Source organism: Centruroides sculpturatus, unplaced genomic scaffold, assembly GCF_000671375.1.
Source record: "Centruroides sculpturatus isolate CEXI.00-Female unplaced genomic scaffold, Cexi_2.0 scaffold147, whole genome shotgun sequence".
In the NCBI taxonomy this organism is placed as follows: domain Eukaryota; kingdom Metazoa; phylum Arthropoda; class Arachnida; order Scorpiones; family Buthidae; genus Centruroides; species Centruroides sculpturatus.
Genome location: NW_019384357.1, coordinates 515893 through 541149, shown reverse-complemented (window position 1 = coordinate 541149; position 25257 = coordinate 515893). Strand labels below are relative to the sequence as shown.

Below are 25257 nucleotides of genomic sequence, written 5' to 3'. Positions count from 1 at the left end.
CAATATGTGTTTACAAACATGTTCAAGAGGATCAAAGTATGCATTATTCTTAACAGTCAACACTTTCAACACCTATAAACCTAAGTGGATAAACCTGTTTGTGCATTCTCAGTTGAGGCCACTTTTAAATGATACACCTTGTATTTATATACATTTACCTGGTTCTTATTTTACACATTTTCCATTTACATTTTCTAAGGAACATACATTTGAAGAAAATATCCTATATTTTAGAAATTGTTTTAATGTTTATAATATTTGTCTTAATCTATTACCATATTCACTTAAATGTAATATGTACTTTATTCAAATTTTAGAAGTTTTGGAAAAGTGCATTCGTCTTAGATGTGATATAATATGTTACAATTAGCAACCTCTAGTGCCATACTTCTTATTTCTCTATCACAAATTCCATTGCATCATTTTAATGATTTTATTAAATCATAATAGTAAATATCTAAGAAGTCAACTTAGTTCAATCTTGTTAGTTGTCTTACAGTAATGTCATAAATACTTGGATAAAAAATAACAGAAAAAGTTGTACAGCACTCTTTCAAGAAATGTTGCATTTCCAATGCTTCAAACAACAATCATTGTTGTTTGAAGCATTGTTTGAGGATAATTGCATATGGAAAGATGTGAGCATTAATGAGGTAGAGGCCAAAGTATTAAACGCGAAAACATGTACGTTGGACGTTTAGCGCCACTTTCCTGTAAGCCTAGAAGTTTGACAATGGTGTTTGGAATGTCCAACGTGATTCCACTGACTATCCAAACACCATTGTCAAACTTCTAGGCTTACAGGAAAGCGGTGCTTAACGTCTGACATACATAAATATTATAAAGTCTCTGTAAATCCGCACGAAAATTGTTGTGTATAATTATAGATAAAGTTTTAATCTAGAATAATATTTATTATAGTAATTTAGAAATACGACCATAGACAATCAGACAACGTTACTAAATACACTTGATATGAAAGTGCTAATGAAATGTGAATCCAAGCTGTGTACCTAAATGGTAATGAAAAACTAAGATATTAATTGTTACATTGGTAGTTTTACTCGCATAAGGTTTATTATAATATTTATATTCTGTAGTACTGAAGAGGGTTCTTTAATAGGACCGAAATGCATATACAGTGATTAAATAAAGAGAAGTAATTAGCTATCTGCTGTGTGATGGTCTACCGCTAAACCGAAAATTTATATATTTTTCGTGCGGATTTACAGAGACTTTATAATATTTATGTATGTCAGACGTTAAGCACCGCTTTCCTGTAAGCCTAGAAGTTTGACAATGGTGTTTGGATAGTCAGTGGAATCACGTTGGACATTCCAAACACCATTGTCAAACTTCTAGGCTTACAGGAAAGTGGCGCTAAACGTCCAACGTACATGTTTTCGCGTTTAATACTTTGGCCTCTACCTCATTAATGCTCACATCTTTCCATATGCAATTATCCTCAAACAATGCTTCAAACAACAATGATTGTTGTTTGAAGCATTGGAAATGCAACATTTCTTGAAAGAGTGCTGTACAACTTTTTCTGTTATTTTTTATCCAAGTATTTATGACATTACTGTAAGACAACTAACAAGATTGAGCTAAGTTGACTTCTTAGATATTTACTATTATGATTTAATAAAATCATTAAAATGATGCAATGGAATTTGTGATAGAGAAATAAGAAGTATGGCACTAGAGGTTGCTAATTGTAACATATTATATCACATCTAAGACGAATGCACTTTTCCAAAACTTCTAAAATTTGAATAAAGTACATATTACATTTAAGTGAATATGGTAATAGATTAAGACAAATATTATAAACATTAAAACAATTTCTAAAATATAGGATATTTTCTTCAAATGTATGTTCCTTAGAAAATGTAAATGGAAAATGTGTAAAATAAGAACCAGGTAAATGTATATAAATACAAGGTGTATCATTTAAAAGTGGCCTCAACTGAGAATGCACAAACAGGTTTATCCACTTAGGTTTATAGGTGTTGAAAGTGTTGACTGTTAAGAATAATGCATACTTTGATCCTCTTGAACATGTTTGTAAACACATATTGAAGTTCATCTTATAACATATTAAATTTCATGTTTGTAAACACATATTGAAGTAACAGATGTTCCTTATTTTGCATTTAATGTTCAATTTCAAGTCTTCAAGCATCTTACAAGCATCACATACACTTGGATCTGGTGACCTCAGGGGCCATAATCCTTTAGAGATGAGATAATCTGGTAACTGTGTCTCTAAGAACACCACTGATTTTCTTGCAGTGTGAACCTATTTGCTGGAGCCATGGATGGAGGAGCACTATCTTTCTGGAACCATGCATAATTTTTCATGCAATGTTAGCTGTTCCATGAATGATGTGAAGATTTGCTCAAGCTAGACTTCAGAAGTGATTGTGTCTGTAAAAAATTTGACCCTATTATCTGCTGTGCAGACACTGATCTTTACATCATGAAATAGTATTTCCAACACTTGTCATGGATTCATCATAGATCAGTATATGTTGTGCAAATTAACATACCCACTTAAGTGGAACCACACCTCATCAGAGACAAAAGCATTGATGGATCCAGAAGGCCTTTATATATATTATTCAAAAACCAATTACAGAAATGCACACATTTCTGGTAATTGAGGATCTTCAGTTGCTGACTATAGCAATATAAATCAGAACTGCACACTGGGATGAATATAAAATTAGACTCACTTGAACCTTTAACCGGTGCATATTATGATATTAATCGTAATACATACCGGTTAAAAATTCAAGTGAGTCTAATTTTATGTAGCAATATGGTAATATAATATACTGTATAATATATTTTCTGATATTACATTCGCTCTTATCTAATGGATTGGGCCACTTCTAAAAGATATACCCTGTATTGTTCATATATTACCAAAATATTTTAATGTATTTATTATGATTTTAATCAATTTTATTTTTATATTTATTTTAATATATTCATTTTTTTATTTAAATTTATATTTGATCCTATATTATTCAAATTTTTGTTCAATTAACCTGCTAAAAACTACATAAGTAAATGGAACTATACTAATATATTTTGTTGAAATAAAAATATGACTTATTTAATATTTTTGTATTCAGTTAAAACTTAAAGTTTATAATAACATAAAAATAAGTCATTGCCCAGGTGACAGATAATGGTGTAAGATTTGTTAATAGATAGTTATCTTTTGATGGTGGTATATTTAGAACAACAAATAAAAATAAACCACAAAATATTCTTAAATATTTTTGTTATATATAACTGTATTAGAAAGCTTAATAAAATAAAATTATAAAAAATTTTAAATGAAAATATTCAAAATGTTCATGCTATAATATAAAAAACAGAGATTATAAATTTTCCAAAAATAATAAGAGCAAATAATAATAAACATTTAATAAAAATAAACTCAAATATAGTTGTCAAGATAACAAGTATTAAATATAGAAAATACAGAAAATAAAAATTCTTTAACCAAATACTTAGATATCTTAAGTCATAAAAATTTAATAGATAAACATTAATAATGAGATAAAAGGAAATAAATTGAAATAAATCAATGTGATAAATAAATAGATGTTTTCAAGTCCCTTACATCTCATTTTCAGATCACTAGCAATCAAACTTTTAGAATTATGGTTTTTAAATGTAAATTTAAATCCAGGAGTTATATGTGCTCATTTGAACTGAATATGTGAAATTTGAACTGAGAACATTTAAATCAGTATTTTGTTCATCAGTAATCATTTTAAATAATTTAAAACATTTAAACTGTTATTTATTCAAATTTATATATTTATTACATACATATCAATTAATATTAAGCTTCTCCCACTATTATTAATTAATTATATGAGCACTAAACAAGAGAAAAAGATGTTAAAAGCCTTGGTCAGTAATATGTGTGATTAGAGAATACAGATTAATTCCAACCAAAAACACCATACAAATAATGGAAATGTCAAACCACTGACCTTAGGTTTGTGGATTGGTTTTAAAAAGTCTCTGTATGCTAAACACCTAAATATCTATAGATTAAAGGGCAGAAAATTAAAATTCTTTCTATTAACCATTTGGTTACACAAAATATAAAGTTGCTGATACAAGGTACAGTACATGGATGTACAATTCTGGATTACATGCTTGTACTTTAGTGATTGTAATAGCTGAAGAGGGACAGCTTGTCTGCCCAAAATGCATACCATAATTACAAATAAATACTTAATATTCATCAGTCTCTTAGTGAGTTTGCAATAATGTGTAATAAATCCTAAAAAGAGATATTTATAGTACTCAGATAATTAATGTATGTATCAAATTATTTATATGACATGACTAACCTTTGTTAAAATTTAAATCTAGAAAAGTTCAAGAATTTATATATTTCATTAAACTTAATATTAAACAATGAATGCTTAATATTTATGAGCACAAGTGTTAAAAATGTTTGAAAGAAAAACTCTAAAATGGTTACTTATACCTAGATTTCAGACACAGTTTGAGAAAAGAATTCACAAAGAAAAATGCTGATCATCTAAACTTATTAAAACTGCCATTAAAAAATCAAATATAACTTATGTATATAAAATGAAACTCTCATTCCTATCACCTACATAATAAAAATGTAAATGTTCGTTTGTTCAAAATCTTAAATCTCTGAAAGTTCTTAACCAATTGCTTTGAAATTTTGACACAACATTGCATTCAAATACACACGTGTTTTTATATTATATAGATGTCGAAATTCCCCCCCATGGGGAAGAGGGACAAAATTAAGGCTTACTGTGAAGAACTGGTCTTCTATTATACTATTTTAGATGCAGTTTTTTGTGTTTTTGATTGCGTTTTAATAGGGTACGTCAAGAGAATGAACACTAAGAAGGAATTTTTCTAAATTTCCTCCTATGGGGAGTGTTATATGTTTATAATAAATACATTTTAAGCTACAGTAATGCATGGCCAGGTACAGGTCATTCCTAATAAAATTCAAGTTATATATACGTGGGGGACCAAAAAAGAAAAAAAAAAACGGATTTTTTGTATTAAAACTTTATTTACTAACTTTTTTACAAAATTCCTTCAGTTACCTTCAAAGTACTCTCTATTAGATGTGATGCACTTGTCAAGTCTTTTTCCCCACTGTTTGAAGCATCTCTGGAACTCTTCAACCTTGATATCGTCCAGTGCCCTTAGCGAAGCTGTTTTTACTGCCTCCACATCATCAAAATGCTTCCCTTTTAGATTTTTCTCCATTCTCGGAAACAGAAAAAGTTTCACGAGGCTAGGTCTGGTGAATACAGAGGGTGGAGAACAACAGGCCATCCCCGAGAAGCCAAATAGTGGGTCATTCGTAAGGCCATGTGTACAGGGGCATTGTCATGATGAAAGAACCAGTCGCCTGATCGCCAAAGTTCTGGGCGTTTCCTTCGCACATCCTCTCGCAGACGTCTTAACACTTTTTTCGTGGATTTTTTCAACATTTTCATTATTTTGAAATGTTGAAGGACGCACAGAACTTCACAGGCGGAACAAAATAACAGTAAGAGAAACACAACACTACGCTCAAACATAAACCTACAAACTGACGCCGTTTGCACAGCTGTTTCAGGAAGGTCTCTACTAACCCTCATGTAATGGGAGAACTTTCTACTACGTCTACGAATGGCAGCACGCTCTCAGTTTCGTTTGTTTTGGGTCCCCCCTCGTACATTGACATGCCAGAAAAATAGAGATGTTTCTATTTTTCTAGCATGTTAGTGTCTACACTAACATGCCTGTCACCACTGCAAATTTATAAGCTAATCCACTTAAGCTAATCTGATAACAGCTATAAACAGAAGTAAACTGACTTAAGATTCCTGACTAACATGGGTAAAAAACAGCTTAAGATAAACATATATGCAAGACAAATGAACCAGTATCTCTGAAGTGGCTACTGCATTTGAGCTCTTCCAAGCAATAATGCAGAGGGTTTACAACAATTATATGATATCTGGTAAAAACCATTGCACATGATACACACGAGAAAAAAAAATCTAATGTTGATGTTTAAAACCTTTGTCAGTTTCCATAGATTGTAATCAACAACTTTGAAGCCATAATAACTCAGATCATAACTAATTTTAACAGTGGTGCATCTTTGGCCATCAGGCATGCATTGTGCAAAGATCTATAGCATGACAGAATTTGGCAGTTATCACTCCACTTGTGTACCCTTGCTAATAACTTGCCACAATACCACAAAGATATCCTGGATTAGAAACATCACCACTGAACAACTGAGAACTGGCATAGAGTTGCCTGGTTAGACTATTTCATTTTCATTTCACAAGAATGAAGTTAGTTAGATGAAAGACGAGACCAGATATGGAAACCTTAGGGGCAGGAGACCCCGATTAACTATGTATGAACTACTGATGCAAATCAGAAGTCAAGTTATTTCAATTTAAAACTTTTTCCCTGAAAGCAGTTAATAGATGACTGACATGACTCCATTGCAAAAAAAAAAGTATGATGTACAGGGGCAAGACACTACAGTACTAATTTGAAGCAGAGAGCATATATTTTAAGTTAAAAATATAATAAAAAAATTGCATCTTGGCATTGTGACAATGTCACAATAAATAATTGCTTGTTACTAAATATATTACCATAAAAAGAAATGAAATTCTTCTCATATTTTGATTTTCATATGCAATTGTTATTATAGTATATTAGTTTATTTTTCTGTTTGCTATTTTATGAATTTTATTAATTTAAAATTTGCTAAATTTTAAATTAATGCAATAGATAATTTCTGATGATGATTCCCTATATACAAACATGTTAATAAATATTCATTTCTTAATAATAACTTTCTTAATAAAACAGTCAAATTCTTAGATATTCAAATATTATTAGATTTTTTCCTGATTATATTTATACAGTAGACCCCCTATAACACGGGTTCCTTTAATTACGATTCCTATAAGACGGTGAAAAAATTGCAATGGTATCTGTACAAACATGGTAAAAAAACTCGTATAATTCAGTAAAACATCATCGGGCAGCCAAACTACTTTCCGCCATCCAGCGCCACGCTACGGAGAGTTTAGGTGAGTAAGTTGAGTTTACTATTGTCTCTACAATATGTAAATTAGGTACCATAAGTCTAATACAGCACTGATTTTATACATTTCTTGTGAAAGAAACATTTCTTATTCAACGGCCATAAAAATTATTTATATTAATGATGTCTCCAAAGTTCAACGAAGTTTTCGCAGAAAAATAACTTATCAGAAATTGCGGCTTCGGTTTGGTGCGTTGCTCCGTGACGAAAACAAGCTTGAGCAATGGCGACGTCGAATGGTGCACACTCGGTAAATAATCTTACAATTTTTTTGTTTATAGCGTAGTTTATACAAATTATTCCCAAAAAAATATACGTATTTTGGAAATGTTGAGTCAAATTAGTCTAGAATCAATTAATTTTATGGAAGAAAACCTTTCAAACAGCTGTAGTCCGTAAACTTCACACGTGTCGGGCTGTGATTGGCAAGTACTCATAAGAAATCAATTCATAAAGAACAGAACGTATCTACCATGTTATAGGGGGGTCGACTGTACTGTAAATTTAATCAATTAATAATAAAATTTGATTGTAAGGATCATATATGTTATTTTATATCTTATAGGGTTAAGAGATCATTAAAATCAATTCAGAAATGTCTAAAAAAAAAGGATCATCCCTAAGATGTATGCATAAACATAATCCTCTGTAAATCCAGCAAGTACTTTAAGAGCTCTAGCAAAATGTGTATCTTAAATAATATAATTGATAACGTGTATAAAGTTCACAAATTTTTACACATGAATTTTGTTTATGTTCATAGCTTATCATCTTTGCTTCTTTTGAAACTATATCATTAATGCTGCATTAGCAATACAGATAATATTCATTCATTTATATACATATATATATATGAATAACTCTCTTCAAGCTTTTCTTCTACATAAATTTGGCACTGAATTACAGTCTAATACTAGTGATAACAGTAATATCAAATGATTACAATCTAGTAATAGAATTTTTAAACTATAATTTAAAACAGCAAAAACATCAAGCTTGTACAGTATCTAAAACTATCTAAAATTGATAACTTATGTCAAGAATTACATAAGTTATCAGTTTCATTAACTAGCTTCAAACCATGAGATCCACAGAGCAATATTTAGATTAATTTCACTAACTATATTGTGTTTTATTTTGTGTTTTTTATTATGTTCATGTTTCTTTTATTAACAGTTTGTATATTCTAATACTGAATTGCAATGACTGAAATTTATAAAAATATTCAATTCTCAAATTAATACTGCACATTAAAGATTCATTTTTTTTAAAACTAATTTTATAATAGATGCATAGTTTTTATCAAGAAAATGAATATTTGTAGTTACTCAGATGAAAAGTATCTGTANTGTCTGTGTGTATCATATGTATATGAATGACTTAAAATATCATATATAAATAAAAATTTATAAATTTCATCAATTAATTATAATAATTAAACTTAGAAATGATATTTTAAGTCATTTATTTTCTTTAAATGTTACTGTTTTTAAAAGTATTGATAATCTTTGAAGTATTGAAGTAATAAAATATAGATAGGAAACTATCTATATTTTATTACTTCATTTTATAATTTCCTGGTCACGTTAATTCAAGATATTACTAAAATAAATGTATTAGGTCATTGCAAGTGAAATGATCAATTTTTTCTATAATACACTACTTGTCTACTTGTGAGCATGATGTTGGCCTCTATTTCTAGATTTTTTATACTGTCTCTGGACACAAGATCATCAGTGGCGTAGCATAGTGGGGGGCGGCAGGGGTGGCACTTTCTAGGGGCGGCAAAATTTCACAATAAATAATAATAATATCTTGTAAAAATTTGAACCATTCTAATCTAAATTAGCGTCGTACCTACATTAGTGCCATCATCTGGACAGTTTTGAAAAAATATTCAAATTTGGAATATTAAATGATGTTATGTAATTTTGAAAAAATATTCATCTTAATTTCAGTTCTGAAATTTGATATTTTATCAACATAATATATTTACTTCAGAACAAAATTATAATTTTTTTTGAAGCTTTGTATTTTATTTAAGTGTTACTACATTTATTTGCAACATATAATAATGTAGGAATATAAAAAGATGTATATATGCTATATTAAAGCTGTTTTCATATTAAGTAAAATTTTTAATTTGCTGATACATAAGACAGATACAGTAAACTGTTAATTGTCTTAATCTTTTGCTCTTAAGAAAATAATGTTCTGTATGCTTCTACTTACATCAAAATAGTAAAATATAATAATATGTGGGGTCATGGAAGAGGTACCTCCCTGTAGAAAGACATTGCATCATCAATCTCTGATGTTACAGTAAAGTTTAAGATAATTTAATATAAGTACTGTAAATCATTATTACTTATTCATTTATCACTGAATTTTACACATTTGTTCTTCATTAAAAATATAGTTAACTTTAGTTAAATGTTTATATTTTATTTCTGGAATGTAAAAAATGAAACTATGCCAATTTACAATGCATATCCACCTATAATAATAAACTTTTTGAGAGAGAGAGAGGAAAACAATACTATATATCTGTCAATTATATAGATCTTTCCTAACAATAAATGTTAAAATATTCTCTGAAAAATTTACCAACCATCCAGAATTTCTCTATCAATCATTCAGGTCAGTACCAATAAAAGACAAAAAAACATCTAAATTTGGATCTATACAATTTTGAAGGTCAGATCAAATAAGGCGTTCTTTCAAACACTTCAGCATAGTTCTCATTAGTCATTGGTCCTTTTAAAAATTAAAACAGAACCAGTTCTTCTTGGTTGGTTCTGCTCTTTTAGTCATCTTAGTTGCACATTTGAAGATGGATCAAGGTTCTCTCTCTCTCTAGAAACTCTTGAAGATATTTTGTCTTGGATGCAAATCTTTAGCTTCAGTTATTAAAGTATATTGCAGTTTTCCTCTTGTACTTATTTATATATTATTAGTTACATAAGTAAAGTCATGCATGACTTGGGATGACTCTTCCACAGAAATAAAAGCCATTAAATCAACATAAGTAAGTATTAAACCCTTATTATAGAAAACATTTATGAGAACTTTACTTTTATTTAAGGATTTGTTATACCAAAGAGAAATGCTCACAAAAACTAGAGGACAACAATCATTATTCAGATGTTTATTAATCAAATTTGTGTTACAATAAACATCTGAATAATGATTGTCGTCCACTAGTTTTTGTGAGCACTTCTCTTTGGTATAACAAGTCCTTAAATAAAAGTAAAGTTCTTATAAATATTCTCTATAATATTAATAACAAAAGACAAGAAGCATTAATCATAATGAAATACAGATATAAACATCTACCGAAACCTGATTCATAGCAAATAGACACCCACAATTGCCGTAAATAATCAGGCTATAATATTATAGCCGATTATTTAATCGTGGGTGTCTATTTACATAATGAAATATTAAACTTATTACATAAACATACATAAAAATCCATTAAAAACATTAAAATGCACTAAAAATTAAGATGCAAATAGTAACATTAAAAGTGAAAGAAAGTATACAAATAAAAAAAAAAAAAAACACAATGTAAGATAAATTAAAACTTTTAAACAATAGGCTAAATGATGACAGAAAACTTATCACAAATTGAATTCATTTTTATGAGTATCATCCTTCTGTAAACTTAAATTTTGTATATGTTTCTTAGATGATCTGTTTTTGCTTATTTTGTATAAATGAACTAATTTAGTTCTAAATTTGTCAATTGAATATATGCCTTCAAATCCTATACTGGAAAAGTCTGGTGACATTTTCCTCCCTCCAGATCTTTAGTGCCATCTTACTCTATCATCTTAGATAAAGAATAAGGTAAATAATAAAATTAAGAGGAATGAATGGTCACTCTTACAAATTTCAGAATCAATAATAATATTTTATCAATGCTAACTGATGATGATCATACAAATCTGACCATTTCCATTAATTTGAGTGTGTGTGTGTCTGTGTGTATCATATGTATATGAATGACTTAAAATATCATATATAAATAAAAATTTATAAATTTTATCAATTAATTATAATAATTAAACTTAGAAATGATATTTTAAGTCATTTATTTTCTTTAAATGTTACTGTTTTTAAAAGTATTGATAATCTTTGAAGTATTGAAGTAATAAAATATAGATAGGAAACTATCTATATTTTATTACTTCATTTTATAATTTCCTGGTCACGTTAATTCAAGATATTACTAAAATAAATGTATTAGGTCATTGCAAGTGAAATGATCAATTTTTTCTATAATACACTACTTGTCTACTTGTGAGCATGATGTTGGCCTCTATTTCTAGATTTTTTATACTGTCTCTGGACACAAGATCATCAGTGGCGTAGCATAGTGGGGGGCGGCAGGGGTGGCACTTTCTAGGGGCGGCAAAATTTCACAATAAATAATAATAATATCTTGTAAAAATTTGAACCATTCTAATCTAAATTAGCGTCGTACCTACATTAGTGCCATCATCTGGACAGTCCGGGAATCGACTCACTGCCCGTGTGAACTAGTAATTTCATCTGACGATATCCTGCGCAACCTGTTGACCCTTTTTTTTTCTTGTACGATTCATTCGTATTCAGGTATACCTCCAATATTCAATAGAGCTATTTTAAGCAGGTCGTTGCACTAGCACGGAATTTTTCATTGCTTGTTATGTGACAAAACTGAATTTTAGTCTTTTAAATTGAGATAACTAAATAAGGGGGGACAAAATTTTCCTCCGCCCCGGGCAGCTGACACCCACGCTATGCCACTAAAGATCATCCTTAGAACATCAATTTATTTTCCAAATTTTATTTATGACCAATTTTTATTTACAAGTTTGAACATTTATTAGTTTAATTTAAAACTTGCATATATAATCAAAGAAGTCTCCACAACATGAATACACTTCTCCCAATGCAACTGAAGTGCATTAATCAATGCCAATTTGATAGAAATCACAAGAATGAGAAGTCAAAATGTCATTAAAGGCACTTTTTATTGCATCTTCTTTCTTGAAGACCTTCTCCACCAAAAAACTGTCCAAATGTTTAAAAAAAATGATAGTCTGTTGGCAAAAGGTCTGGACAATAAAGTGGATGAGGAAAAATTTTGTTTGAATAAATTCATTTTTTTTTTTTGCAAATAATTAAAGAACTATAAACCTCTAAATGACAGTCCTTATCTCTCTCACTCAGTTCATATGGTACCCATTTGTTGGGCTTCTTGATTTTCCCTAATGCATTTAGATGTCAAGAAAGGGATGAATAACATACATTCAACCTTTCTGTAATTTCCCAGTCAGAATTTCTGATTCAACAATATTCTTCAAACTATCATTATTGATGACAGATGGTGCATGTCCATGAGGCAAATTTTTGAGATTTGTATTTCCAGAAGAAATTTTTCAAACCAATACATGATAGTATCCTCACTCACAGAAAAGCTTTCTGCTTCACTGAAAGCTTTATTAGTATTTTGGGTTGCCTCGGCTGCATGATATCCCCACTTACGCTCATACAAAAAAATTATTCTATTTTTTTGTTTCCATATTATCGAAAAAACTACTTTTAAACATATGGAACTCACAATATAATTGAGATTACATTTTAAAATCTACATATTATATGTGTTCTTCCAATTGCGCTGCTCACTGGAAAAACATTGAACTAAAAGAGTGGAAAGTTTAAATTTTAAAAAACAACCATTTCATTTGCAGTGACATAAAATAACATGAACAGCAAAAAGTATTCTCTTATCTCAAATTATCAGTAAACAAATAGCAGCAGTCTGTCATATGTATATTGATAAATTTTGTATAATATTATACATAAAAAATTATAAAATTATTAATTACTTTCCAAATGATTTCAAAGCAAAAAATATTAATGAAATAAGTACTTCATGTTTTGCAACAGCAACAACCCTAATTTGTCTAATAGTTGAATATTTAAATAAAGAACTTCATTTATAAATTAAAAATAAAAAAAATTTCATTCATATAGTAAGTCACTGGACTCTTCACAAAAAATGATAGTCCCATTCATAAGGAAGCATTAAAATAAGCAATTATTATAAAAGAATTATTGTTAGAAAAACATTATGTATACAGTAAAACCTGCGTAAACTGGAATTGTACAATTTTCTGGTTTGGAAGATTTCCATTTTGGACAGATTTTAGTATTTTTTTCTTTTTTTATCTTTAAACTACACTAGATAAATGTCACACAGTTATATTCAAATTTTACAGTAAAATCACTTTTACATATGTAAAAAAATGTTATTACTCAGTTTAATCCAAAGTGATTCCAATTAAAGACAGGAGCATCCAAATGTAAGAATCAAGAACTATTTGATTGCAAAAAGTTCTTATTGTCATCAAGAATTTGCACTAGGTATTTGATTACTTCTTGGATGTAATCCTTATGAGCTCAAACCAAAGCAAACAAGACAATTCAAATTCCAAAAATTAGTATCTTGCTCTGCTGATGGAAACTCTATTGCATTACAGTAATACAAAAACTAAGTTATTCTGAGCTCTGCCTTCTTTAAGGAATTTTAATACTATAAGTAATCATTAACTTCAGTCATTGCAATTATTAACACATTAATCAACTTATTTTCAAATATTCCATACTAGTTACTAACTATTCCATACAAATCAAATTGACAGCACTGTGTTACCTTATTCTCATTGTTTTCAGGAATTACATTTGTTATTTGTTCTCAATAAATCAATTCTTGGAAACTCATTTGATTTTTCAAAGTTCTCAATCCTTAAAAATATTCAATTCTGCCCTATGTTAATTTCAACAAAAACTAACACTATATTAACAAAAACCTTATATCTGTGTTCCCTTGTCACACAACCTCTGTTTCTTTGAAAAGGTTCAAAACCATTTTCAGAATAGTTTTTCATGCTCTGAAATGCAGTCTATACTTGGAGGCAATTTTACTTATTTGTCTACAAATGGAATCTTAATTTTTCACTTTATTCAAGTTATGTTACATTCTTTGTATTGAAAAATCTCTTCTGTTTTCATGCTGGACAGGTTTCCAGATTAGAGTATAATTTAACATAAGAAAACTCTGTTCCAAAAATTTTTTTATTTAGGCAGGTTTCTGTTTTATTCCGGTTCCATTTTGGACAGGTTTTACTGTATTTATATTCTAATGAACACACAATAATGTAAGAATTTAAAAAGAATACTCATGCTATACTAAAGCCATGTTTATATAAATCAAATAACTATAATACTGTATTATGTAAAATTTTAAAAATTTTCTGATATATGAGAGATAAAGTGTTAATTATATAAATTTAACTATGGTTTTAGTATTATGGTAAAAACTTAAATATATTTTCANCCCTCCAGATCTTTAGTGCCATCTTACTCTATCATCTTAGATAAAGAATAAGGTAAATAATAAAATTAAGAGGAATGAATGGTCACTCTTACAAATTTCAGAATCAATAATAATATTTTATCAATGCTAACTGATGATGATCATACAAATCTGACCATTTCCATTAATTTGAGTGTGTGTGTGTGTCTGTGTGTATCATATGTATATGAATGACTTAAAATATCATATATAAATAAAAATTTATAAATTTCATCAATTAATTATAATAATTAAACTTAGAAATGATATTTTAAGTCATTTATTTTCTTTAAATGTTACTGTTTTTAAAAGTATTGATAATCTTTGAAGTATTGAAGTAATAAAATATAGATAGGAAACTATCTATATTTTATTACTTCATTTTATAATTTCCTGGTCACGTTAATTCAAGATATTACTAAAATAAATGTATTAGGTCATTGCAAGTGAAATGATCAATTTTTTCTATAATATAAAATGCTTCTTATGGATTGTATAGTCATTTTATATTCATTATGATGTTAAATATTCTATTTTTTTTCACATATAGAATGTCTATGATATAAAAAGTTCAGATCAAAATTCAGTGGAAAAATCTTTAGATTCTGAAAACTAATGATTCTTGCAGGACCATTAGTATGTAACTTCAAAAAAATTTTCTCTCAGTCCAGAAAGCTGTCTGTAGAAAATCAAATCTTCAATTTAGGTTCTGGTCTGGGTGATAATTTTTCAGAAGTTTAAATTTTTTTCTATTTAAATTAATTTCAGCATTTTTTCAGCTTTTCTTATTTTTTAACAATATAAATCATAATGTAAATAAAAGATGGAGAGATGAAATTACCACTCATCTTGGCAACACTTGAACATTGGTCAGACAGGATCGACTTAGTTGAAGCATGTTGGGGCACATCTTTACCCATCAGTGGGATGAAACACACTAACAACAACAACATAATATTTCTATATTTTTTCTTNATAGTTGATGATTTAAATAAAGAACTTCATTTATAAATTAAAAATAAAAAAAATTTCATTCATATAGTAAGTCACTGGACTCTTCACAAAAAATGATAGTCCCATTCATAAGGAAGCATTAAAATAAGCAATTATTATAAAAGAATTATTGTTAGAAAAACATTATGTATACAGTAAAACCTGCGTAAACTGGAATTGTACAATTTTCTGGTTTGGAAGATTTCCATTTTGGACAGATTTTAGTATTTTTTTCTTTTTTTATCTTTAAACTACACTAGATAAATGTCACACAGTTATATTCAAATTTTACAGTAAAATCACTTTTACATATGTAAAAAAATGTTATTACTCAGTTTAATCCAAAGTGATTCCAATTAAAGACAGGAGCATCCAAATGTAAGAATCAAGAACTATTTGATTGCAAAAAGTTCTTATTGTCATCAAGAATTTGCACTAGGTATTTGATTACTTCTTGGATGTAATCCTTATGAGCTCAAACCAAAGCAAACAAGATAATTCAAATTCCAAAAATTAGTATCTTGCTCTGCTGATGGAAACTCTATTGCATTACAGTAATACAAAAACTAAGTTATTCTGAGCTCTGCCTTCTTTAAGGAATTTTAATACTATAAGTAATCATTAACTTCAGTCATTGCAATTATTAACACATTAATCAACTTATTTTCAAATATTCCATACTAGTTACTAACTATTCCATACAAATCAAATTGACAGCACTGTGTTTCCTTATTCTCATTGTTTTCAGGAATTACATTTGTTATTTGTTCTCAATAAATCAATTCTTGGAAACTCATTTGATTTTTCAAAGTTCTCAATCCTTAAAAATATTCAATTCTGCCCTATGTTAATTTCAACAAAAACTAACACTATATTAACAAAAACCTTATATCTGTGTTCCCTTGTCACACAACCTCTGTTTCTTTGAAAAGGTTCAAAACCATTTTCAGAATAGTTTTTCATGCTCTGAAATGCAGTCTATACTTGGAGGCAATTTTACTTATTTGTCTACAAATGGAATCTTAATTTTTCACTTTATTCAAGTTATGTTACATTCTTTGTATTGAAAAATCTCTTCTGTTTTCATGCTGGACAGGTTTCCAGATTAGAGTATAATTTAACATAAGAAAACTCTGTTCCAAAAATTTTTTTATTTAGGCAGGTTTCTGTTTTATTCCGGTTCCATTTTGGACAGGTTTTACTGTATTTACATTCTAATGAACACACAATAATGTAAGAATTTAAAAAGAATACTCATGCTATACTAAAGCCATGTTTATATAAATCAAATAACTATAATACTGTATTATGTAAAATTTTAAAAATTTTCTGATATATGAGAGATAAAGTGTTAATTATATAAATTTAACTATGGTTTTAGTATTATGGTAAAAACTTAAATATATTTTCATCATCATAATTAAAATCACAGTTATCTTTATTTGAACAGAAATATTTTAAGTAAAGATTTTTTATATTTTATTTCATGTTATAAAATGCACAAACTTTTCAGACAATCTTGTATTTTTTTAAAATAATAGATCTAGGTATTAAAGCTTTTATAAAACAATTAAATTAAGTGAAAATCATGTTATTATAAATAAAAAAGTTTCATTACTATGATTATATCATTTGACAATCTAAATGTGTTTTTTTTAATGTATTTTATCTTAAAAATAAATTCCATAATGTATTTCATAATTTTGACAAATTACATTTTTTTCCAATTTTTTTCTTAAATTATAAATATAATTATCGTAATACTGTAGAAAAATAATCCACAAATTTTTTATTTATTTATCAATGATTAGTTAAACTGGTGTTTGTTTAATATTAAGTTGAAAAAGCAGCTTGAAATTTCTTTGTATAAACTATTAGTAATTTTATCATAAAATTTAACTCTTACTACAATATGCAAAGGGAAAAGACAAACTTTTAACTAATTTTAATTAACAATTTTTTCTATAATATAAAATGCTTCTTATGGATTGTATAGTCATTTTATATTCATTATGATGTTAAATATTCTATTTTTTTTCACATATAGAATGTCTATGATATAAAAAGTTCAGATCAAAATTCAGTGGAAAAATCTTTAGATTCTGAAAACTAATGATTCTTGCAGGACCATTAGTATGTAACTTCAAAAAAATTTTCTCTCAGTCCAGAAAGCTGTCTGTAGAAAATCAAATCTTCAATTTAGGTTCTGGTCTGGGTGATAATTTTTCAGAAGTTTAAATTTTTTTCTATTTAAATTAATTTCAGCATTTTTTCAGCTTTTCTTATTTTTTAACAATATAAATCATAATGTAAATAAAAGATGGAGAGATGAAATTACCACTCATCTTGGCAACACTTGAACATTGGTCAGACAGGATCGACTTAGTTGAAGCATGTTGGGGCACATCTTTACCCATCAGTGGGATGAAACACACTAACAACAACAACATAATATTTCTATATTTTTTCTTTTAAAATTTAAATACAAATTAAAATAGATTTCTTTAATCTAAAAACAGGTACTGATGCTATATTGTTTTGTTGTTGGGAGCAGAATCAGAATTAGTTAGAAAATACTATTAGAAAACCCATTGTAAGAAACAGAAATTTTGAATATTAAATGTACTTGTTTAAACCTAAAGAAAAATTTATTTTCTATATAGAATTTTACATCTGTTTGCTAGTATTGTTCAGAAAATAAAAACTGTATAAATATTTTTTTATACAATTATTTTTCATAAAATTATTTTATAAAAAAACTATCTTTATTGAAATATTATAATTAAAATACAATAAAACAAAATATTAGTTTTATGATAAATGCAACTAAATGAAATGTTTCTTAAGACATAAATTAAAATGATAAAAACATATGTGACAATATTAAGCAATTCACTGACAAAATGTATACAATTTATAAAAAGAATTTATTAAATAACCAAAAAATTATATCAAAACTTTAGTTTTCTATATGTTCTTCTATATTAAAAATTTTAAATTTAAATACATATATATGTACTACCTATAGAAATTTTAAATCCATGGGGTATCCACCAGATATTATATTTAATAAATATAAAACATAAAAAGTAAATACTTACTTGCTTGCTCTGTTGTAACTCTGTACTGATAATAATTAAAATATTCACCACCAAATAGAAATGCAAATTTAGGATTATCACGTTGCTTTTGTTTTGTCATATGCTCAAATTCAGGTCCATTCCTAGCAACAAACTGAGCCAACTTATCAATTATGTTGCGTAATTCTTGATCTGAAAATATAGATTAAAATTTTTAATTAATTATCAAATTTTTTATAAAATTTTAGTTGTTAAAAATAATTGTAAAGAATATTTACAAAAAATTTTATCAAAAATAAACAATTATCTCTTTTTAATATATTGAACTGTCCCTATTATAAACCATTTAGCTTAAACATTTTCCTAAACATGGAATTCTGCTAAAACCCTTATTTATTGTACATTATCTATGACAAAATTGTGTATAGTACAAAATATAGTTTTTATTTAAAAAATAAATATTGTTTTCATTTTAAAAACTTTCTATTATCAGCAAATACTTTAATCCTAAATAGTGAAAAACAGCAGTATAAAAATTTATAGCAACAATGAATCATGATTCTGTTTTCCTTTTTTTACAGAAAAAATACTACAAATTCAGTCCCTATTGTTGTTTAGCTATAAACTGCATTACAACACATTTACTCTAGTGCAAAAATTGTAGAATGATTAAAGAAAATGCAGTTATCAGTATTTGAAACAAACCTTGAATTTTGTTAGAATATGCTGTTTACTGTAATTAAAATATTAAATTCTCAATAAAAAAATACAATACCATAAAAAAGAAAAACATATTCTAATAGACACAATATAGTATATCAAGAAATAAATAAATAAATAAATATTTAACATAAGAAAACTCTGTTCCAAAAATTTTNTGTCTATTCGTTAATATTAAGTTTAAGACCTTTTTTAGCTGGATACCTTTTGCTTCAGTCTAACCGAAAAATTTTTTTTGCCAACAGTTCAGCCATACTGCGCTTGTTTTAATGAAATAAAACTTCTTACTGTATTATATATAAATTTATAGCTTCTGGAAAGAACTGATCATCACATTTGTCAGATGTGTTCATGTTGTTTACCTATCCAACTGACTACTACTAATAATTTAGAATCAAACAAACATATAATTACAATACGTAATTTGTTAGAATCTAAACAGATGAATAAATGATCTATTAAATGGGGGATTTCCCACCCACCCTGAGAATTGTCAACCCCCCTGTATCGACGCCTAAATTATGTCGCTGACATTAAAACTGTGGACTAGACCGAATATCAAATGTTACATTAACTTTTAGATTCTGTATTTACATAAATTGCAATTAAAACTTTAAATTTCAATCAACGTAAAGAGAAAAGGTACGTTTTATTGTTATTTCAAACACAAATGAATAGTTTGAACTCGCTCGCGACATATAAAAATCGATATTAAACAATATAATAAATGTTTCAAGACTATTCATTCGCTTAATAAAATAACCCTACTATTTCCTTACCTGAAGGTGGCTTCGGCAGATCCATTATAATACGATTTTACGAATTGTTTTAAAATTTCTTTCACGTTAACAAATATTATCCGCCATTTTTACAAACGCGGCGATTCCAGACGATCGAGCGGTAGCGCCCTCTGTTGATAAAATTATCGAAAATCTCACGTGAGTTGAAAACGATTTAAATGGAGACGATGGACGACGACGAATTGGAAGAAGTGAGTTATTTACTAAGGTTTTTCGCGTTATTCTCTTACGAATAAGTCGATGACAGCTCGTTTAATGTCTATAATTGTTTATTTTGTGTAGCATAAAGGGAAATAATTAATAATTTATAGTTATTTTCGGGTAATTTGTCATTCATAATTTAAGCATCTGTTTTGATTCTCGGCTGCATCACGTGCGAAGTTCAAAATTAGAAAATAATTTACTAAGCCTATTTTCGAGGTGTTAAATGCATTAAAGTCTTTTGTTTATTAATAATTTAATAAATTCGTTATGTAATTCATTTATTTCGTTCATTTTGCTTATCTTTCGGTCTGTTTGAAATGGCGATAGCAGACGACAAATTTAAACATCGCTGATTATTATTTATTATCCGTATAATTGCAANAAATTATCATTCATATTACTAAAAAAAACAAAAATAAATTTTATAACTAAAATTATCTATGGGGGGACATGATGATTTTAGAAATGTTAAAGTGGGGCATGGCCTAAAAAAGTTTGGGAAACACTGATTTAGACAGACTTAGGCCTTAATATTAAAATAATAAACCCTTTATAAAAATTTCTTTATACACTATATTCCGAGTAAACACTCTATTGTCTTTTAAAAGATTTTCTCACTTGTCTTCCTTTATTAATAGACACTTTAATATTGTTTTGATGATTGAAGTTTCTGCAGCCCTACAGTCATTATCAATCTATTTTGCTCAAGTCAAGCTTGACATTATGATGCTGTTTCTGAAGTCCTTGACAAAGTCATTCTTACTCAATGTTGTTCAAGTTGAACTTCACAGCTTTCAGGATCTCAGTTGTTCTTATTCTTTTAAATCAGGGGTTGCAAACTGGTGGCCTGCAGGCCTGATACAGCCCATTACCATTAAGGCTTCATATCTGGCCTGTGGCCTTGATAATTTCTTTTTTAAAAATTAATGTTTCTAACATCTTTTGGGTATAAAAACAATAAAAAATTATACTTCAGAAGTTAATTTAGTATCAAAAACGTAAAATATTTGAGTAGCCCAAGATATAGCCAAAGATTGCAGCACTTTAAATACAACACTGGCAAAAATTTAAATTTGTCAGTGCTGTGGATTGGAATTCTTTCGGATAATTGATGTTTCGGATGATTGACTTTCGGATAATCGACGCTCTACTGTATATTGAAATTATCTAACCTGAAAATATTTGCCTATTATGTTTTCAGGTTATATAATTGTCCTTCTTAAAACTACAGTCACATTTAATATATAAACACAGCTGTAACTTTATTTTTATTGCTTATATTTTATTATTGTTAATCACATACACAGCTTATAAATCTAGCAAAATGTGTATCAGAAACTACTCTGTAATTATCATTCAAGTCTAAAAAGCTTATAATTACATTCATAATTACTTTTGTATTTTATATACTGTGAATGCTTGCTTCTTTCAACATGAAATATTTTAAAATTTTATTATTCATTTTAGAAATTATTCTGAAGTATTTATATGCTTCATTTTAATAAACTGCATTGTAATTGTAGCTGAATAAGATTTAAACAGGCCAAATACTTAATATTGCAATAAACTTTAGAAACAGAATATAATTGTTTTTAAAAAGTAAATTTACTTATATTGTTGTTATGAAAATAAATTAAATTGAAACATTAACTGAAAAAAACAGTGTCTTGTTCTATAGATGTTCTTTAAACATCTATAGAATAAGACTCATCAAGACTTAGAGAACAAGATTCATTTTAAATTTCATTTAAGTTCTTGTTTATAAGTGATTTTAATTAAATAATCTCATCTATACACACACTAAAATATACGACTTACTTCTGACTCAAAACCAAAACAGTGCTTAGTTCAATATACCTTCTCTAACGTTTTTGAACTTAGTTCTTCTTCAAGTGAATAAAATAAAACGGGCAGAATTGATGTTATTTGAACGTATCTGTTTCCTACGAATTCTGAAACGCAGACTGCGTAAGTAAGTGATTTTAATTTTCTTAATATTTATTTATTAAAAATTATCTCCGATTTGTAAAAGCAATATATGTTATTTTTGACATATTTCACTACAATACTCAATTTTTTCATTTATTCTGTAGTTCAGATAAATAAAATCTGTTTGTTGTTGTCAACTAAACAAAATTGTACAACTTGAACTCCCACAGAGGTGCCAAATAGCTATCAAAAGAACTGTGTCAAAGTCAACAGAGTTGTTTAAGAACAATAAAATTATCAATAACTACCTGCTTTAAATACAAGATTTCTCTAATCTTTATGAAGAATCAAAATAACAAATATACTTCAATGATTTTTCCTATCATATAGATTTATTTATTAATACATAATAAAAATAGTTCATTAATAATCAAAAATTAAAATTACATCTATTTTAAGCATTATATATACACATGTAATAGAGAATATACATGTATGTACAGAGAGAAATAAACACAAATAATTCAATTATTAATCAATAATACCATCTTTAATTCAAATAGTTATTCAAAAAACTACTGGAATTAGAGAGAATGTAATTTATTTGTGCATACTATCCAGTTTTAATAACTTATTTAATTCAATTGCTTTTATCTTATTTTCAATATAACATTAGAAATGGACATATGGAAATAATTTGTATATATATTCAATTTTACATAAAATTGATATTTTATAAATCTAAAAAATAATGTTTATGCAGTAAATAATTGTTCAATTTCTATAATTTATTTTTTATAGCTACTCTTCTTTGAAATTAAAATTTTAAAAAACATTAAATAAAAATAATTTTAATAAAATTTGCTTTGAATACTTTTAGCTTCTCCAAAATTAGGACACTTAAAATGAGATTAAACTTGTACAAGGATACAAAGCTGTACTAAAGCAAAGTCAGCAACATTTTGTATCAGCAAACCATGTTTAGTTTGCAGCTTTACAACACATGCCACACAATAAAAATAAAAGCCAATAAATTACATTTACCTATTTAATTGTCATTTATCATCAAGAAAACAAATGAAAAGAAAAGTAATTTTTGATAAGAAATAATTCAGTTTAAAAAACTGTATGATTGTTTCTTAGTCAAAAAATAAAATATACTAAATGAGGTTATTTGATAACACAATTGACTAAAATAATTAACATGAAACGATATTTGAACACAAAAAGAATTTTTATTTTAGATATTGGAAAATTTTTGGATTTTGTTTTGAAATTTAAAAATAGAATAATAATATACCATGCAAGAGTTCTGCAATCATTCAAAATCAATATATTTCATTGTTATTTCAGGATGCTGGCTTACATGATTGATTATTTTGCTTGATTACCTATGTTAATTAAATCAACTATTTTTTTGAAAGTTAAAAAATTCAACTTTAATGTTAAATGAAAAACTATAAGATTTCTTAGAAACTGTTTTATGATAAAATAGGAAAATCCAATACTTTCACCAAATGATCGTCTAAATAAATTATTACATTTTCAAAAAACATGAGTTGACTATGTCACAGATGTTTTCATATTCCATTCTCAAGGATTTATGATGATTATATTAACATTTACTGTAAATGTATGTATTTTAATATGATTTTATGTGCATTTAACACTTTTCTAGTGATATTACAACTTCAATATTTGTGGCAGAGATGTAAAATTGAATAAAATGACTTAAACTTAATTTTTTATTTTTCCATATATTTTTTTTTTTGACAAATAACGTATAATCAAGAATGACTTAACTTGAAACGATGTAACCCAAGGTATACCTGTATCTTGTTTTAATTAATTAAAGACCACTTAAATCAAGAATTCAAAAGAAATCAAGAATTATAATAGTATACTTGCTTACTGGAGAATAAAATCAAACGTTTATAAAAAACGTCAATAAAAAAACGTTTTCAAACGCTTAATGCGTTTGAAAACGTTTTAAGTTATTAAAGAATTTTGCTGGATAGTTGAATGGTTTTTATTTTTATTGAAATCAAGAATTATTTACTGTAATTTACTACTTTTCTAAAATAAAAAAAATCACATAACCTGCAATCCTTTCAATTGTTTCTCTTATATACAGATAATCTACAAATTATAAGCATAAAAATATGGTACTTAAATTATATAATAATGTTGTAACTATAAAGTTTAACAAATAAAGCAAATAAATCAAAATGTACTAATCAAATGATACTGACAGATTTTATTCATGCTATAATATGGCTACTTAACTGTAAAGATATTATGTAATTTGATAAAGATAAGCACCATAAAACAGCAACTGCACACAGAGTTTAATCTTCCAAAACGAATGTTTTCTTAACCCCTTCTGGGTTCTTCACGAAAATGAAAAATTTGAACAAAGCAGAACACTGCTAAGTTTGAATCATTCGATTCATTTGAGTATTCCGTCACGTGACAGGTTTAAAAGTGCTTGAACTTAACGATCAATGTCCAAACTCGAGAAAGGGTTATGTTAAAATCAGGGCTGTGGAGTCGGAGTCGTGGAGTTTTGGTGTTTTAGCCGGAGTCGGAGTCGGTAGATTTTTATGCGACTCTACAGCCCTGGCAGGGCTGTGGAGTCGGAGTCGTGGAGTTTTGGTGTTTTAGCCGGAGTCGGAGTCGTCAAAAAATCCGCCGACTCCGACTCCTTTTTACCTACCAACTTGTTATGTATATAAAACGAAAAAGTATTGGAATCGTGTCAAATTTGACCCTCCAAGTTTTTTTTTTTTTAGCAAATCTACACGTTTTGATACCTCCCAAAACCCTCAAAAAGTCAATAAAAGGGGAAAAATTGTGTGTGTGTGTGTTGGCGTCTAATTTGTTTAATTTCTTTATTTTCTGTTTTGAGATATTAAACAATATCTCAGAATGGGTAAAGTTTAAGAAACGAAATGTGGCACTGTGGCTTGC

General features: G+C 27.6%; 1 protein-coding gene across 1 annotated transcript in view; it reads right to left on the bottom strand.

Annotated features, from left to right (window-relative positions):
- LOC111640095 (calcium homeostasis endoplasmic reticulum protein-like) overlaps nt 1–20257 on the bottom strand; it is a 92947-nt gene extending 72690 nt beyond the window's left edge. Inside the window, exons 1-5 of the mRNA XM_023386096.1 lie at nt 20134–20257; nt 18656–18826; nt 17846–17988; nt 15717–15810; nt 15403–15498 (exon numbers count right to left, since the gene is read on the bottom strand). Of these exons, the coding sequence (XP_023241864.1) occupies nt 15403–15498; nt 15717–15810; nt 17846–17988; nt 18656–18826; nt 20134–20158 (529 nt within the window). The 5' untranslated portion in view covers nt 20159–20257. The remainder of the gene's footprint in view (nt 1–15402; nt 15499–15716; nt 15811–17845; nt 17989–18655; nt 18827–20133) is intronic.
- Nucleotides 20258–25257: the final 5000 nt, after the last annotated feature.